The sequence below is a fragment of the Arachis stenosperma genome, chromosome 8 (genome assembly GCF_014773155.1).
Source record: "Arachis stenosperma cultivar V10309 chromosome 8, arast.V10309.gnm1.PFL2, whole genome shotgun sequence".
Lineage (NCBI taxonomy): Eukaryota > Viridiplantae > Streptophyta > Magnoliopsida > Fabales > Fabaceae > Arachis > Arachis stenosperma.
Genome location: NC_080384.1, coordinates 7,682,901 through 7,702,593, shown reverse-complemented (window position 1 = coordinate 7,702,593; position 19,693 = coordinate 7,682,901). Strand labels below are relative to the sequence as shown.

The 19,693-nt window shown below is 35.5% G+C and overlaps 2 protein-coding genes across 2 annotated transcripts; one reads left to right on the top strand and one right to left on the bottom strand.

Moving 5' to 3' along the window:
• Positions 1 to 588: 588 nt before the first annotated feature.
• LOC130945213 (4-diphosphocytidyl-2-C-methyl-D-erythritol kinase, chloroplastic) lies at positions 589 to 6,754 on the bottom strand. Its single transcript, XM_057873937.1, has 12 exons — positions 6,311 to 6,754; positions 5,469 to 5,699; positions 5,152 to 5,247; positions 5,015 to 5,083; positions 4,796 to 4,900; positions 4,650 to 4,706; positions 4,310 to 4,510; positions 3,765 to 3,857; positions 3,582 to 3,681; positions 3,147 to 3,246; positions 1,973 to 2,058; positions 589 to 946 (listed from the first exon to the last, which is right to left on the bottom strand). The coding sequence occupies exons 2-12, from the start codon at positions 5,655 to 5,657 to the stop codon at positions 855 to 857; spliced, it is 1,188 nt and encodes a 395-aa protein (XP_057729920.1). The 5' UTR covers positions 5,658 to 5,699; positions 6,311 to 6,754; the 3' UTR covers positions 589 to 854.
• A 10,229-nt stretch (positions 6,755 to 16,983) lies between these two features.
• LOC130945306 (uncharacterized) lies at positions 16,984 to 17,439 on the top strand. The gene has a single exon (XM_057874036.1). It carries the CDS (start codon positions 16,984 to 16,986, stop codon positions 17,437 to 17,439), a length of 456 nt encoding a protein of 151 aa, XP_057730019.1.
• Positions 17,440 to 19,693: the final 2,254 nt, after the last annotated feature.

Sequence of the window (19,693 nt, the reverse complement as noted above, 5' to 3'; positions counted from 1 at the left end):
AGAAAAAGAGATTTTATTAATTTTTTAAATAAAAAAATAAAAAAAATATTTTTATATTTTGCGGATATATTTGATATCCAATCCACATATCAGATCCAATGAAAAAAACTATGGATATTAGATCCTATCCGATCCAATAATTTTAGTGCAGATCATATCAAAATTGACCATATCCAATCCAATCCAAATTCACTTCTGATCGTCGATAAATCTTTCTATTTCATTCCCATGTTACTTTTTAAGTTGTGTTTACTTTTATGAAAAATTATTTAGTGACAATTTTAATATTTTTCATCAATAAATTTATATAATTTTTTATATGTTTTTCTTAAAAAATTATGTTTACTTTCAAAAAGTTCAATATTTATCATTAATATTTTTTTTCATGTTCTAAACTATTTCTTCAAAAAAATTGTATTTACTTTTAAAAAATGTCTTTATCTTCGATAATTTTGTGTTTTCTTATCTATTCTTTCATCTTTTTTTCCTTGTATTTCTCTTCTTTCTTTTTCATCTTCATAAAATTTTTTAAAATATATAAATAACCTACAATCGAACAAACAAAGATACACAAGAAAGAAAAAAATATAAGAAAAAAAAAAGAATGAACTAGTGATAAAAGATTAAAAAGAGCATGTGACCATTTGGTTGGTCTTAGTTACAAACATTTCTAAAAAGCTATTTTAATATTAAGTATGTTAACTCATGTCTTAATATTATAGCCAATTAAAGAAAATAACACCTTAATAAATGTATATTTAAATTTTATTCTAGGCTTACATTATTTTTATTCCATGAAAAATGAGATCATAACACAACATTGTACCATCTTATTATCTTACGGAAAATACAGCTTAAACAGTTTCGGAAACACAAGGAGAGGCGGCAGGACTTGAAGAGGGCTCTTGGTACCACTCGTTTGCTTCTCGTGTGAGAAAATAAGCTTCTGCAATCAGAAAAAATAAAAAATAAAAATAAAAATAAAAATAAAAGAATGAAAAATCGACACCGGAATCAATTCTATGATTGGAGGTGTCAGCCCAGTTCAAATTCATTTAAGAGACAAACTTTCTGCCAACCCTCCGCCTCCTCTTTTCTCTCTCATTTTGATTGAAGAACATCAATAAAAGCGAGCGAAGAAAAAGGGAGCACGAGCAAGAAACTGTCTATGAAATATAGCTTACCAATCTCACAGATCAAACTCTTCTAAAGTGAGGAGATTGGTAAAGTGAGAAAGTAAGTGTTTAATCATTCTTGAATTCTGATAATGGGATTCACATACGATGGAAGTTACAAATTCTGATAGTATAAAATTCAAATTGAAACTAAACATTAGAGTGACAATCTCACATTTAGTTTCAAATAATTATTTATGACATATGATCCCACAAATGCTCATATAGCGTTTGATTGATGTTTATGTCTCAATGAGACATGGACACAGTGACACGTCTACTTTTTGGTTTGGTGAGACATATTTTTGAAGAACACGGATGGACACGAAGACACTAAATTTGTCTACCTCTAATTTGGTGAGACACTAAGACACAACTTATGAGACACTAATTTTTTACTCTTTTACCCTTATTCAATTTTTAAATTTTCAAAATTTGTCCTCCTATCTTTCCAAATCTTTTTTGAATGAAGGGTAATTTAGTCTTTTTCAAATATTTGTGTCTTGTTCATTATTTTTGTCAAACACAATACATAGACACATTTTATATCTATGTCTTTAATGTCTGTGTTTTTGTGTCTATGTCTCATCTTATACATTAACCAAACGGAGCCTGATGGAACCCAAAATGAAATTGAAATGAAAACTAGCATTAGAATTGCTCTAGATACCAACTCCAAAAGACATTTTCTAAACTCTAAACCATTTTAATATAGCTACTAGGTATGAAGTATGGGATAGCGGCTTCAAAAGAAGACCAAGGAACTTATTTTTCAAGCCAATTTGATTGAGGTTTACCTGACAAGAAGACATCCTTGTATTCATCATCATCATAAACAAATTGTGGAGGATCAGCTGAACCAACACCGACAATAGTGCTTCCACTGCATGACATGAATTGAGAGAAAACATATAAGATGTGTAATTGCATATTTTAAAAAGAGAAAAAGAAATACTTTGGACTATTGCAAGAAAAGAATACGAAGTAACGTGTCATTTGTGATTTCAGCACAAGGAATATATTTTAAGAACATGGAGGAGTACTAAAAACTCATTCTTTCATAAATTACTCATCCTTCAATAGAATTAAAAGTCTAGAACTATGCTATAATGTATCATATTTGATAATTCATTATAATCACTAGTGTTTATCGAAAAATCACTACTAAGGAAATCCATGGAACAATCTACCATGCCACACTAAGGGAGAGATGTCAAAGCCTCTAAACTTCTAGTTGTACCATGTGCTTGATTAACTTTAGCTAACAAATATTTTTTTTTAGACAGTAATGCTTGGGAGACAACTGTTTTCAGTCATGAGCCAACATTTTTAAAATTATTTTGTTTATCTTAAATTTTAGACTCTAAATCATAAACTTTTAACCCAAAATCTTAAATTATAAACCCAAAATCCTCCAAAAGAAAAAAGAGAATTTTTAGAATTAAAAAGGAAAAGTTGACTAATGTTGGCTAATTAAAAATGATCCCTATACTTTGGAAAAATTAGAAATCATCCATTGGAAAAAACAACAACAACAATAATAATGATGATGATGAAAACAAAAAACAATAATAATAATAACAATAAACCAAAGCTGCCAAACCATCAGGCTAAGGTGTTGTGGGAGGCTTCTAAATCATCCAAGTCATCTAACCATAAGGATTCATAGGAACTTCAAGTGAAAGAATAATGATGTAAATTTTATTTTCAATAATAATATGTTTATACATTTGCCCCCATAAAAAATGAAGTAATTAGAATAAACTTCAACACCATAGCAGGCTTGTTTCACAGAATATTTGAGCATTGTTTAGTCCTTAATTGAGTAGTACAAGTAGAAACACAAACCAAGAGAGCGAAAAGGAACAGAGACATTATTTAACTTTGCTCCATAAAGTTGTACCTTTTTTAACTTCAAAAGAAAAAATGGCAGAATGAATGAAGAATACAAGGTATTTTAACTGTTTTTACCTTCCTGACATAAAAACAGCATCATGTTCTCCACGGCTAGCTGCAATGATCCGCTGTTTCAATCGCTTGAGAGATGGGAGAACTTCAAAAGCAGGAATTTCTACAGATGAAAAACAAGGAAAAATATACTATAAATCAAATGAAACATAAAGGCTTTCTAATTCATCAGAACAGTATAGTAAAAAATCTGGATTATATTCTAATGTGATACATATGGATCAGTATCTATCAATGTTAGAAGGATTGATTTGCAAGAAGACATAGGAGCCATACAAGATATTTCATGGTAAGTTGCACATTCAATTATATCATGAGAACAAAAGATCAATCAAATTCACACTAGAAACCACATAGGAATTGTATATAAAGTGTGTTCAAGAAGATTTTATCAAAACCAGAGTGAATAAAGTTAAAAAGAGAAGAAAATAAACAAACCTAAATCATTGATACAAACATCTTGTGATATCCCATTCCTTTTAATATTCTCTAGCAATGTTAAAGGATCAACATTACTGGTCTGGTCCAACCGTAGCCGCTGTATCATTCGAAGAAAAAATTACTGATTATGAGAAAGGAGGGAAAAGTATGGTTGTGTTTTTATTCTAAAAATTCAAATACCTTGTAGACTTCTGCAGTTGAACAGGCCTCTTGGGGCTTTATGAGAACCATTGGAATGTCCAAAGATAGTGGTGGAGCTATATTCTGAACTATCTGTACGATTTAAATGAAAAAGAAAATTTACGGTATAATGATAAAAGAAATTCATGTAATCCAACTGCCTGCGAAATTAAATATAATAGTCGAATGCCTTGACCTTTCAATGGTTATGGGAACATAAACTCTTCCCATTCATGACAAAATCTAATATCCATCTAGCAATAAACTTCAGGTTTCATGTAAAAGGATCAATCAAGTTTCAATTCTTGGTCCACTTGTGTTTATTATACATAACAATAAAAACTTTCACAAACAATGAATGACTATCGAATCCAATATAATGATGCTATGCCTTTGATATTCTACCCATTAGGAACTTATCAACATATCACATATTACTAACAAGCAGCAAAGATTGAGCACCCGTAAATAAATACGAAACGACATATTAGAAGTACATCTCAAAGTTTTTGTCAAATCTAATAATGAGGAAGGTTAGGACTGACCTCACCTCGACCGCTGCAATAGGCTGCTCCTTGAGAGAAAAAGAAAGGAATATCCGAACCAATCTCACTCGACCATTCTTGGAGTTCCTCCTCAGTGGCAAGACAACCGCTGAACTGATTCGCTGCCCATAATGCAGTTGCAGCATTGCTACTTCCACCTCCAAGCCCAGCCCCTGTGGGTACCCGCTTATCAAGATGAATCTGACAAAATATCATAAATAAAAACAATATACATTAAATCTCATCAAGATTAGAAATCCAAACAATAATAAAAAGTATGCACCTTTCTTATTCAAATATGATAAAAATTTAGAGAAGAAAATAGCATTGTTGTTCATACCCAGAAGAACTTATCACTTCCCGTTTTCTTCCTGTAAAGATTGAGCGCCTTAATAATCTACAGAAAAAGAACATTCGCATTACATTCACGGAAAGAAACTGGATAAAAAAATCATAGATGGAAAACAAAAGTTCGCGATGAATTACCAAATTTCTATCATCAAGGGGCACCCCAGACACATTGGTCGAGAGACGGTCCGTAGTTTTTGATGGTGACAAAGAGAACTTGATTATATCACCTAGACTTATCACCTGAAGATTTCAAAGTGGTAAAAAAAAAAGTTATAGACATATGGTCAACAATTAAACAAAAAATTGTAGAATTGAACTAAAAGTATTAACCAAAATGAGATTATATTAACTAACATGGAACAGGGAAGCCAAATCATGATACCCATCTTCCCTTTTGTTGGTTATTCTCAAGAAAATATTTATCTGCATAAAAGGAATCATCAATATAAGCAAACAAATTTGGAATGATCTCTGAGCAACAGAATGGCTACCTTGCATGGAGAGAATAAAGTAAGTCTTGAAAATGGAGCATCTTTGTCCACTTCATCTGCTAATTTGTTTATCCTTCCCTCAGGGTCATACTCAATCTAATTAATATTCACCAAATCACAACTAATTTTGTATCAGCTCCCAAAAATAAAAAAAAAAGAGAAAAAACAATGACAACAACAAGAACAGCAACAGCGAAATTCAAAAGATAGCACGCCAAAGTAAGACTACAAAAAGAAACTGAAATTAAAATGTCATTCAACAAAATAACCATAGAAACTTCAAGCTAAGGGATAATAACTAGGATGAGAAAACAAACCTCTACTTGCTTCCTTGAAGTGTTGGAATCAGAAACCATGGCTCTAACCAAGTGGGGTCTTTGGAAATGAAGCTTTGGGTGGAAATTGGATGACCCATATGGCTTGAATCGAGGTAAATGGCTGCTTCTGAAGGAACTTCGAGAAGAGGGAAAGAGATGACTACTGCAGAGAAACTGGGTAGAAGCCATGGATTTAATTTATGTGTAACCAAAAGATTGCAACTTCAGTAACTGCAGATTGGTATCCACATGCAATAGAACAATTTCAAGTCAACAATAAAGAAAGAAAATGCTAAAAGAAAATTAAATCAAAATTTAATAATAAATGAATTCTGGGGTGACAAGGCTACTCACACATCGGATCGGATATCACCAAAATTTGGATCCGATCCGATTCACAAATTTACAAATAAGATCGGATTCCGGTTAAAAATAAAAAATATTTCTAAAAATTCAACAATTAAAAAAAACAACAAAATTTCAAACAGAACCATCCAAAAAATTAAGAAAAAAATTCTAAAAATTTAAAAATTAAGAAATACATAAGAAATTCAAACAGAACCATGCCAAAAAAAGGAAAAGATCCCAAAATTCAAAAATTAAGAAAAAAAAAAACAGAAGTATAGAATCATGCCAAAAATTAAGAAAAGGATCAAACGAATTCTCTTCCTCCATATCGACAAACAGAACCATAATTCAAACAATAGTATAGAAGATTGAATAACCAAAATTTTCTAATAGCACCAAAGAAATTTAATCTAACCTAATAGTTTCTAAATTTAAAAGGACAAAAACAGTAAAGTTCCAGAACTTAAGCAGAAGAAAAAGCAGAAGCCAGATACCCAGACGAAGAAGAAGCAGCAGAAGCCAGTTGAACCAGCCGAAGCAGAAGCCACAAGAAGAATCGGTAGCAGAAGCAGAAGCCAGAAGAAGCAACCGAAACAGAAGAAGAAACCAGAAGAACAGAGGAACACTGGAACAGAGACGATGAACAGGAGATTGGTGAAACGACGAGGAGGCGAGCGATAGGAAGCGAGGGGAGTGACCGAGTAAGAGACGAGAGCGACGAGGAAGAGAATAGCACGACCGAGGAACGTCAGCGGCGAGCAACCTCCTGCGTGGCGGCGCAGAGTATGAACGAGGACGATGGTGGTGTTTGGTGACGGTGAGACGGTGCGTTGGGGAGGAAGTGAGATGAGATTGGGATTGGGACTGAGGTAGTCTGGTAGTGAGCGCCAAATGAACGAGATTGTTGACTGCTAAATGAGTTGATTGATTCACCCATTTGTTTTTTTCAATATAAAACTTTTCCCGGTAGTAGGTGCAAATTATGTATTAATCTAACCCACAAAGATGATGGGTTAGTTGGTAATTGAAGCTAAACGAACATCTCTTCGTTTCCCGTCAAACCCTTTGACTACTCTATTCCCGAAAAAGCACACAAATTAACAAGGTTATGAAAATTGAAAACCCAAACCGATCCAATTATCAAATTAAAAATTTATCCGGCTGAATCCACAAGTGGACCAATAGTTCAATTTTGAAAAAAATTTCCAAAATTGCAACTGGGTTCAAACCTAGGACTTTCAAGTTCAAAGGTATTATCCCTTATTTTTACTACTTGGCCAAAATTATTTGTTAGTTTTAGGTCTAATTACAAAAAGGAAAAGTAAGGACCAAGAAATAAGGGAATGAATGTCTCTATTTTTTTTTTAATATTTGAGGGAGTAAAATGTGATTTTTTATTATTAATTTTAAAAAAATTCTATGATATTGACATAAATTTTAAGTATTTTATGTTTATTACGCTTGTCAAGCTTTGAGATCAACAGATGGAGGAGAAGAGTGTTTGTAAAATGGATAAGTAAACGTATCTCGTTCCGTGTGTAATAATCATTATAATTAGTGAATTGTCTAATTATTTCTTTAAGTTAGTTGGGATAATGAGTCCTTTATGCCTAATGCCTAAGGTCCATGGGATTTATTGTTTGAAAATATAAAATTAAGAGAAAAATAAAATTTGAGGAGTATAGTCTTTTGTTTTTAAATAAAAAACGTATAAATACGGGCCATTTTTTGTTATGAAAAATAGATTGATAAAGTCCATTAAAATGAATGTATGGACAAAATTTTTACTGTTATAGTGTTAGGACAAAACGTAGTTTGTGTTTTACTCTTTTTTTTTTTAAATTTTGTTCAACATATAAAACAAACGCAGTGTGTGTTTTGTTTGTTGGAAGCTTTTTAAATTTTTTTTATTTGTTGAAGTCCAAACGCATCCTGCGTTTAGTGATGAGCATTTTTTTTATTTTTTTGACACAACAAAAAGTAGGCTCAATTTTATGGAAATGGGGTGCATGTGTGTGCTTTGCTTCGATATGGATTCATGGGGGTAGACATATATGTGGGACAGTTTTTTGTCAGTGTTAGCAGATAGAACTCGGACCGTGCGTGTTCTTTGGTTTTAGATATTTTAATAACAAATCGCACGGCCTGATTTGTTTGGTAATGAGCTAAAAAATCGCATTGTTGAAATCGGACCCAACGATTTCATAATGAAGGAATTTGATTGCATATCGCAGGGTCCGAGTTGGTAGATGAGAAAAAGAGTTGGGGAACATTGAACTCGGACCCTCCGTTTTGTGAAACGGTAAGGCGAACTCGGATGGTCCGAATTCGTGTCCTTTTTTTTGGTTCATGTTTGACCTAGTCGAAGGGTCCGAATTCGTTAAAGATGTTGGTATAAAAGTGTGAAGTGAACTGGTGAGAGCTTAGTTGCGTCTTCCTCCTTCTTGAGCGGCAGCAGCTTCTTCTGTTTCTTCTATCTGGTTTTTCCCCTTCTAATTTTAAAAATTTAGTAGTTAAGACTAATGTTATGCTTCTTTTGTGGTAAGCAAAAAAATGAGTGATAGAGTATTACTAAAAATATACTATTTTGGTCAGATTTTGTTACAAACGACTGAAGGAGTAAAATTTATTTGTGAAAATCCAGTAGATGTTGTTATTCCTTTTATTATCTCATTTGAAGAGCTGAAAGGTGTAATCTGTGAAAAGATTGATTCTGAGAGGGCAAGAAAGATATCGTGTATACTATACAGATATCCCATATCGGTGTTTGGTGGATTCGTCCAGTATCAAACCAAATATGTGACGGACGAAGCGAGCATGCAGGAGATGTTTTCAATGTATATTGAAAACCGGTCTCAGATCTCGTTCATCGAGTTGTATGTTAAGTTTGAACAATCTGAGGCTGACCGGAATATTCTACGCGAAGATTATAATAGTGACAGTGAAGAAGAGTTCGAAAGCAACTATGAATTTGTTGCTCCAGATGGAGATGAAGATCAAGGTGACGGAACCATGGCCCCAGATGCGACAGAAGTAGCAAATGCACTTGCGAATGAAGTGCCGTTTGAGGAACCATCTTTCATGTGAGTTTTAGACTTGGAAGCCATGCATGTTCCGGAATTTCCAGAATATATGACTGCAGGTACGTAATTGTGGTGTTAGTCTTTTTTAAGTTAGACATTGATTGAGTTATGAATAAGCTATTTTTTATTTAGCGTTATTTAGCATTATTTAATCATGCGTTGAATGTCGTAGTTGTCAGTCTCGAACCGGTTCTCGAACCGTTCAGGTGTATTTGTTTATTTTACTTTTATATGCCACAATTATTAATTAGAAAATAATAATTAAATTGTCTACAATATGGTTATTACGGATTGCATGAGTTTGTAATTATTATATGCACAGGTTCTATCCTTTTTATGGTTCAAACCCCAAGAACTGGAACGGACCGGTCTGGTTCGTTTGTTTTGTCGGTTGAAAAAGCCAAACCGGTCCGGTTTGGTTGGTTTGCCGGTCGAACCGGCCAGTCTTGTATAGTTTTTAAATTTGCTGCTGATGTTCCTATTTTGTCTAGAGTGACATCATAACATGTTGTTAGGTTTGGAATTATAGCATACTGGATTTATTGAAATTTGATTTACTTTTACAATCGTTTTTGAAATATCTGCATGATAATGAAATTTTTTCTGTGCTTGTTGTCCCAGCAGAAATTTCTATTGTCGCAGACGGTGAATTTGCCGTAGGTATGGAGTTCAGTTCTAGAGAAGCTGTTATTAAGGCGGTAAAAGACTATAACATACGACGAAGCGTAGACTACCGGGTGTATGAGTCTGAGCCGTTGACATTTTATGCCAAGTGTACACAGTATGGGTCAGGGTGTGATTGGCTTATTAGGGTTAGCTTGATCAGCAGGAAGTACTGTTGGGTTATAAGGAGATATAATGGTAGTCACACATGTACAAGAGCCACCATTTCACATGATCATTCGAAGCTGGATTCTATCACAATTGTAGAAGCAATAAAGCCACTGGTTGAGGTTGACCCATCCTTAAAGGTAAAATTGGTTATAGCAGAAGTGCAATCGAAATTCAACTACACCGTAAGTTACCGAAAAGCATGGTTGGCTAAGCAAAAGGCAGTAGAAAAAATATTAAGCATCGTATGAAGCATTGCCTATATGGTTTGAGGCCATGTGTCACAAAGAGCCATCAGCTGTTGTCCATTTTGAGACTATGCCTGCATATCAAGGAGATGAGTTGGTGGGTGATATCCGGGTAATGCATCGTGTATTTTGGAGTTATTACCCTTGTATTAGGGCATTCAGACTTTGTAAGCCAATTGTGCAGGTGGATGAGACTCACTTGTATAGAAAGTATAAGGGTTGTCTGCTTGTGGCAGTTTCACAGGATGACAACAACAATATCGTCCCAATTGCGTTTGCTATTGTGGAGGGAGAGACTTCTGATGCATGGCATTTTTTCCTTAGTAACCTGCGTCAACATGTTGTAACTCGTGATGGTGTGGGTTTAATATCCGACAGGCACGAGTCCATAAATGCAACTGTGGAACGCAGTAACGGAGCGTGGTCACCTCCAAGAGCTTTTCATATGTTTTGCATCAGGCACATAGAGTCAAATTTTTTGAGAAAGTTCAAGGCACCGTACCTCCAAAAATTGGTCGTCAACATCGGTAGCCATTTAGGAAATTTAAGCAGTTTATTAATATGTTTTCCTTAAATAAATCTATTGACCTCCATTCATTTACTTTTCATATGTTGTGATCTACCAGGATATTCCAGGACGGTGCGGGAGTACGAGGTCAGTTACCAACGGTTACGGGAACGTGGCGAGGCGTACACAAACTGGTTAAACTGGTTAAACTGGTCAGTTACAACGAATATGGTGGAGTGCATCAACTCAGTATTGAAGGATGCACGCAATCTTCCCATTACTGCTCTTGTGAAGGCAACATTCTACAGGTTAAATGAGTTATTTACCCGAAAAAGAGCGGAGGCGGAAGTCCGTATCAATGCTGGCCATGTCTTCTCTAGAATCGTGACCTCGAAGTTGCATGCAAACCAACTTGCATCAGGTAATATTCAGGTAAGTTGCTTTGACCGCCAGAATGAGGTCTTTGAGGTTCGTGAGATGCCAAGCGGACTGGAGTTTGCAGTCGATCTACGTGGCCTACGATGTGACTGTGGTGAGTTCCAGGTGGATAGGATCCCCTGTAGACATGTTTTCGCATGTTGTGCCAACCAGCGACTGGATTGGCAACTGTATGTGCATGATGTGTATAAGATGGACCAAGTGCGGTGGGTGTACCGAGCAAGGTTTAGGCCAATAAGTAATCCAGCTACATGGCCTGCTTACAACGGACCTCGGTTCATACCGAATCCGTACCGGAGACGGGTAACGAAAGGTCGCCCCAGGATGACGCGCTTTCTGAATGAGATGGACACGCAGATGTTACGTCGTCCTAGGCGATGTACTCTATGTGGGGCTGAGGGACATAGTCGTAGCAAATGTCGTCAGTCAGGTGGTTCGAACACCAACAGAGGTGCCCCCTAGGATCACAGTTTTAACATGATATTGTATAATATAACCTGAATGAGCAAATTTAGTTAACCTGACCTGCTATTTGTAACCTTATAATTTATGACAATCTAGTATTATAACATATCTATGGCATTATATAATATGATTGTCTCCCCATCAATAGATTAATATCTGTATGAGCATATTAAGATTTTATGAAACATTATTACATATTCCAGATGATTAATACATCAATAATATCACTACAATATAAATACAATAAACATACAATATAATCTTTTCATTAGTGCAATTCATTATTACATAATGTCCAACACAAAAAAATTACTCTAAACATTACAACATACTTAGAAAAATTACATAAAGTCATTAGTACATAATTTCCAACAAATACAAATTACTCTAAAAATAACTCCACAACTACTTTCTCATTACCCACTTTACATCCTTCACAAAGTTCTTGCATTTCTTGGCCGCTTTGTTAAAGACAGAAGGAGTGAAACGATTAGCGCTCAGACGTGGCGGATCGATCCGTAGATTGTAACCTTTGACATTGTCATTCGGAATGTGTGCCTGACCTGTATACAATTTTGAATAAACAACTAGATGCAGCATATTACATATTCATAACCAACACAAATACAATAAATCAAGAATGAATAACCAAAAATATATGCCATTTATGCAAACAAAATACATAAGTAATCTAATACGTAAAGCAAAATATTTGACATTATACCATCGTTGCGAGATTCTTCATCCTCATCGAACTCTTCAATTTCATCCTCCTCATCATCACCCTCCTCATCAGCGTCGTCTACTAGATACGCATCGGTTTCTTGTTCGAGTGTGTTAGTGTCTTCCTCAATGAGTCCCATGTTAAGACGGTTAGGATTTTGACTATTAAGTACACCACGTCCACCCTCACTCCTACTAGAGTCGACAAATACGAACCCTCCAGAAGCAACGGATGTGGTATGGCCTGGATACCTCGCATCCAACGAATACCTGCCTGGCATGAACTCAGGCTGATGGGCATATTGTGACTGTGCTGTATCTGCAGCCATGAACCTAAGCAACTGGCTAAAAGAACCTCCTTCATCTGTTTCAAACTGTGACATACCCCAATATTGTTGCTGTATTAGAAATGATGGGGTGAACTGTGTCTGAGGTAGATACTAGGTTGATGGCTGAGGTTGTTCTTGTGGAGGCAGATTTGGCAGTGATATATGTGGCTCCTGCTCTTCAGTGTCCTCATCCATATCCTGACTACCCTCATCAGTATCCTGATTACCCACATCCATATCATCATTACCCGCATCCATGTTCTGGTTACCTTCATCATTCTCCTCACCCACAAGATTCGACAAGGCTAAGCGGTTTCCATATTTTGTACGGTACCAGTTCATGTAAGTATCAAATGGATGCTATGAAGGCATGGGAAGCTCAGAAAGAACGTAGTGATACCTATTTGTCCAATGCATCACCCAAATTGAATGACTCAGTGTCGTGGCCCAGTTAAGATTCTTAGGACCAGTCAAAACCTCTCCATGCGCCTTATCCAAATTCTGCTATGGAGTAGGTACTCCCTGAACGAAACCGAACTGTCGCTTGACCCTATCGGTGGCATGCCACTCTATACATTCAAATGACACCAATGGAACTGTAGCGCTCCAGACAACCGATTGCATGTAGACTTCAGCAGGAATTATGTTTGGATCCACACGATCCACAGAATAAGAAACCCAGACAAACTGGAAAAATAAGGGAAACTCATCATTGCAACCCACAATTCAGAGAAAAATAACAATGCATCATAGTTATGTCAAAGCGCATAAACCCAAAACTAATACTTGTTTAACTAACACACACCTGTCCTTCTTGTAGTTCATCAAAGGCATTCCTAAAGTGAGCTAGCTTCAGATATCTAAACCGCCGGTCACCACGCTCGCAGTTACGCCACCTAATATGATGTTCTCAATTAGCTCAACTGAATATTAAATATCAAAAGACGGGTACATTGTAACATAATATTACCTGTTTGCTAGTGGAAAACTGCGGGGTTCTCTAGGAAGCGGCGATAGATATGGCAGTCGGATCCAAGCCCAACTGAGGAAAAGTGTTAGTGGACCATCTATTTCCTTACAGTTATAACGAGATGCCCTGCATAACGCCCTGTAAAGATGTGCTAGACATGCTGAGCCCCAACTATACTGTCAAATATTGACAAAGTCACGAAGCAAGGGTAGAAATTTACAGTGGACACCTGCCCCTGACTTATCCCCAAACAGGATTGTTCCGATCAGCAACATAATATGGCACCTCACATACCTCTGTATATTTATTTCATCAATCAATTCTAAATTCTCTTTTAGATTCCGCAGCCACGTCAGTTTTATGTAGCTAGATCTACAGTCCTCCTTTCGCGGTGCAACACCAAACTGAAGCAAACACTCCGCCTCCATGACTTCAAAGCTACTCATTGTCATTCCTGTGACTGGAAGACCATCTGTGAGAATACCAAGAATCAGAGCTACATCTTCAAGTGTCACATCACATTCACCAATGGGAAGGTGAAACGTATGTGTGTCTGGGTGCCAACGTTCAATTAGAGCATTTACCAATGCTTTCTGACACTGCACTATCCCAATCTGAGACACATGATAGAACCCAGTAATTCGTAAATGATCCTCCACCCTTTCGTTGTACCGATTCGGAGGAACTGGATGGTTACATGTCAACATTCTTGATTTCTACAAAAAAACATAACAAATTACTAGTCAAATTATTAACAATTACTAACTTACCATCATCAATCATTTTATTGAATCCTTATATAACTAATTCTTGTAACTTCTAAATTTATTTAATTAATCCTCAAAATTATTCATAACTGCAAATGAAACTCATTACAAATACATATATTCCTAATAAAAATTCTCAACAATATTACAACATCTACAATAATATCAAATGTTAATTACTCTTTTGTTAAAATTTTTTTTCTCTGTAATAAAAAATATTAACAATCAGTATATGACATCATTCATATTCTAACAACGGTAATAATTAACTTGCTAATAATAATTACTAGAATTAAAAATATTTAAATATTCTCATAAAAAAATCTAACATGGCTTAATTAAAATAACCTTACTAATCAACTCAGCATTAACACTTTATCACAATAACAATAACATTAACATTTAACCAAAATCGATAACAGTTATAGTTAATTTTTTAAAAACACATTTAAATAAGATTGGTTTACAAATAATTATACTAAAAATAAAAAAATTAAAAAAATTTACATTATCTACTACTTATTACAGTCGAAAACACAAAACATAACAACAACAAAATCATAAAAAATTTTCTAATCATGATATATATAATTAATAATCTGTAAAAAAAAATTTAAAAAAATCTAACAAATATTCAAAAATTAGTCATAATCATTCTATTTATATTCTTCAACTGCACGTCTAACAGCAACATAATCATAAAAAATTTCCTAATCATGATATATATAATTAATAATTTGTAAAATAATTTTAAACAAATCTAACAAATATTCAAAAATGAGTCATAATCATTTCATTTATGTTCTTCAACTGCATGTCTAACAACAATATAATCATAAAAAATTTTCTAATCATGATAAATATAATTAATAATTTGTTAAAAATATTTTAAAATAATCTAACCAATATTCATAAATTAGTCATAATCATTCTATTTATATTCTTCAACTGCATGTCTAACAACAATCATAATATTAAAATTTTATATTTTAATAATTATAAATATAAAAAAATTTAAAAATTTAAAAAAATTTAAAAAAATACTTACATAATCAGGATCACTGAGATAATGAATAATATGAAACTCAGATCGATCAACATCTTTAACTTTGTATTTTTTTGGCATTGTTGTTGGTCCTCCACCATGCAAAACCCAGAGAAAGGAAGAAGAAGGTGACTCTGAGAGTGAAAGGTTAGTGAGTGAAGTGTGTATTCGGATGGTGAGAGAGGGTGAGCTTCTTTGTTTTTTTTTTTAGGGGCACCATTTATGGATCAGCGGGGGAAGCGACGCGTGTTCATTGTTAGACCAACTCGGACCGTGCGATTGGTCCACTGGAAATCGGACGGTCCGTAAAGTTTAGCCAACTCGGAGGGTCCGAGTTCCTCACCAACCTGAGCCAAATGCACGCTACTCGGACCGTGCGTTTTGTGGCTTGAACTCGGAGGGTCCGAGTTGCTTCACCCCTGACACCACAATTTGGTTACACACCTCCCACCCCCATATCATACTCATACACCAGCTTGGGATCCATATGTAAATTAAAAAACGTAAAAAGTACGATGCATTTTCCTTTTTACGCCAGCTTTATTTTTGGAAGACCCAAAATGCGAGTTGCGTTTTGAAGATGTTAGTTTTTTTTTTGGAAAATATAAAACGCAAGTTGCGTTTTGTATAAAAAAATATTTTATCCGAGAGTCCTCCTTATAAATACAAAGCAACACTCGTTTAAAATATCTCACTCCACTTCTACTCCTCCTATTCTTCTTTCTTGTACATATGTGATAGTTTGAAACTTTTTTGGCAGTAAGTTGTGTCAAAAAAGTCAGATTAGGATAGGTTGAAGTTATGGAAAGTATTGCAAATTTGCGAGTGTATTATAACGGTTTGATTATACCAAACACACCTGAAGAATGACTTTTGTTTGTGAATGTCCGTTGTCATTTGCTATTCCATATACCATGAATTTTGTAGAGTTGCAAAATGGGCTTTGTAATAATATTCAAAGCCACATTTCGAAAAGGGTGAGCAACATTTTATACAAGAATCATGTACAAGTATTTGGTGGGCTGATACAGTTTCAAATGATGCCCATCACTGATGATGGCAGTATGCAGCAGATGTTATGTATTTATCAACAAACCCGATTTCACGTGCCAATGATAGAGCTGTACGTTGAGTTTGAACAACAGTCAGGGTTGGGCGCGGTTGGTGAGGAAGTCAATGTTGATAAGCTTGGGGATATAGATTGGGAAGAAGATAATAATGACAGTGAAGAGGAGTTCGAAGCCAACTATGAAGTCGATGACGAAAATGATGACGGAGACTCGGCAGACAATCCGGCGGTGCAGAATGAAGCAGATGCAATTGTAAGTCAGCACCCATTTGGTGTTCCATCTTTTATGCGAACTCTAAATTCTCGAAGCCATGCATGCCTAGGAATTTCCTAAGTATGTGAACATGAGTATGTTATGATTATTAATTCAAGTTACCTACGATGTTTATTTTATTTGCCTTGTCTGACTGATGGTGGTGGGCATGTCGTAGGTGAAGGGAACGTTATGACGGAAGATGGTGAGTTTAGTGTCGGAATGAAATTTGGTTCTTGAGAGTCGGTGATATCTGCAATCAAAAGTTACACTATCTCTAGAGGAGTTGATTACACTATATATGAATCTGAGCTGCAAACATTCTATGTGAAATACAAGAGTTATGGTGTAGGTTGTGATTGGCTTATCTGAACTAGCTTGATTTGAAAGAAAGCTTGTTGGGAGATCAGAAGATACAATGGCAAACACACGTGCACCATGGGCACAATTTCACATGATCATGCCAAGTTGAACTTAGACACAATTGCAGAGGCTATTAGAACGTTGGTCGAAGCAAACCCGTCAATAAAGGTGAAGTCTATTATTGCAGAAATTCAATCCAGGTTTAACTACATTGTAAGTTACCGCAAGGCTTGGTTGGCAAAGCAGAAATATGTCGCAAAAGTTTTCGGTGATTGGGAAGTTTCTTATCAGACTCTGCCAGTATGGTTGAAAGCAATGACTGTGAATATGCCAAGGTCTCATGTGCAAATTAAAATGCTCCCCGTTTACCGTGAGAGTGAGGAGGCTCAAGGTGTAAGAGTACTACACTACGTTTTTTGGAGCTTCTATCCATGTATTGTAGCATTCAGACACTGCAAGCCACTAGTGCAGGTTGATGGCACGCACCTGTACGATAAATATAAAGGTACACTTCTGATTGCAGTTACATAAGATGGGAACCAAAACATTGTGCTCATTGCATTTGCGATAGTCGAGGGTGAGACGGCAGACACGTGGGAGTTTTTCCTGACCAATTTGCGAAGATATGTTGTTACCATTGATGGCGTGGGCATTATTTCTGACCACCATACCTCTATCGACGGTGCAGTAGCTCGCAGTAACGGTGTATGGTCACCACCAAAAGCGTGGCACATGTACTGCATCATGCACATCGGATCCAATTTCTTAAAGAGGTTTAAGGCTCTGTATTTGCATAAACTGGTGTTATAGCGGTTAGATCTCCACCTGTTAACCTATTGACTATAAATCTCTCCCCAGTCATGATTTTGTGCTCCTGTCAACCGCTTGCAATGATCACGACCAAGGTCGAATGCCGGACCTGGTGGAAGCTGTTGCATCCCGAACTATCCTCTAACTCGATCTGTCGGGTGCCATTCTATGCACTCGAACGATACTAGCAGTGACTACGTGGAGCACACAAACAAATGGGCAGCGAGGTCATTCGGAATCCCCACTCCCATATACGACCGCCATATAAACTGCACATTAGTTACCAAGAGGCCGATTAAGAAAACTATTCTTCTGAATAAAAATATTGGACATTAGTGGTTACAACTTACATCGTCAACTCCCATGTCATCGAGTCCTCGCCTAAAATACACAGTAGGCCTCCGTATATATCTTGTATGTCGGCGCCAATGACTCCACCTAAACAAAAACAGAATGATTGCAACAACAACAGCAGCAGCAGCAGCAGCAGCAGCAGCAGCAGCAGCAGCAACAACAACAACAACAACAATAATAACAAATTAATAATAATAATAATAATAATAATAATAATAATAATAACAATAATAATAAAAAACAATACCGTCACGCAAGTGGAATACCAACATCGTCGAGCTGATCACGAGGTATAGGTGTCAGGAGTGGCATACGCTCCCACGCCCAAACAAAAATTAGTATCAGTGGGACATCTATCTCTTTACAATTGTATCGTGATGCACGACACAACAATCTGTATAGGTGTGCTAGACTGGCTGCCCCTTAACTGTATGCTGAAATCCGATAGAAATCCTGAAGTAGCAGTAGAAACTTCGAGTTCAATGAAGTGGTCGACTTATCTGGAAACACAACTGTTCTGAGCACCCAGAAAATGTGCACCCGGATGTACCGCTCAACAGACTCCTGAGTATCACACGGCTTGGTGTCTCTGCACCGCCGAACCCATGCAAGATTAACCTTTCCCAACACGTGATCTTGCAGACCGGGCTCCCGACTAAAACACGCAATGCAGTTCTCCACCAAAAACTGGTGACTGCTGTCTGATCTACCCGTAATGGGCTTCCCATTAATCGGGAGACCAAGAATATAGGTCACATCTTCCAGCGTCACCGTCACTTCACCGACCGGAAGATAAAATGTGTGAGTCTCTAGCCTCCAGCGTTCCACCAAGGCACTCAGTAGTGTAGAATGACCTCTCATTTCGCCTACTCGCAAAACGTGTTGAAACCATAGTTGTCAAAACTGAATCGGTAATCGAACCGGTCAGGTTACTGGTTTACTGGTTCAACCGATGAGTTACTGGTTCAATCGGTAAAACCGCTCTCACATAAATAAAAAATAGAAAATAGTCAAAAACTTAAAATTAAAATTTGAAATACATATTTTTACTAACATTTTAAAAACAGTTAAGTCAAATTCTATAAATAACTAATACAAAGATAAACATATAATTAGTTCATACTATTATATAGTATCTTAATTAGATACAATAAGAATAACAATCTATGAATTATATCCAAAGAATAATTTCATGGTCTAAGTATTTTTATATAATTAAATAATTATATAAATTTTTTTTCAGAATAAGTAATTTTTATTTTATTTTTTTATTCACTATCATTTTTTATTTTAAAATTAATTAATTTATACTTCAATTAAAAAATTAGTTAAGTATTTCCATGTTTATATATATATATATATATATATATATATATATATATATATATATATTAGTTAGAAAGAATTGATATATATATTTTAAAAAGCATTCAAAACGCTAAAGAAACGGGTTAGTGCAGTGGTTCTCAACTTGGTCTTCTATCTAGGAAAGACAAGTTCGACTCCTATGTCAGCATGACGTCATCGATAATAACAACGTAATTCTACTCATGATAACAATAATAATAAAAAAATTATTTAATTAACTATACAATATTCTATTCTATTGTTATTATTTTTT

Excerpts from the sequence above, each read along its gene's own strand:
- LOC130945213 (XM_057873937.1), bottom strand. The coding sequence starts at position 5,657 with ATGGCTTCTACCCAGTTTCTCTGCAGTAGTCATCTCTTTCCCTCTTCT. Across the intron at positions 4,511-4,649 it reads GAAGTGATAAGTTCTTCTGG|ATTCATCTTGATAAGCGGGT; the intron begins GTATGAACAACA and ends ATATTTTGTCAG. Across the intron at positions 3,682-3,764 it reads CAACTGCAGAAGTCTACAAG|CGGCTACGGTTGGACCAGAC; the intron begins GTATTTGAATTT and ends CGAATGATACAG.
- LOC130945306 (XM_057874036.1), top strand. The coding sequence starts at position 16,984 with ATGGGCACAATTTCACATGATCATGCCAAGTTGAACTTAGACACAATT.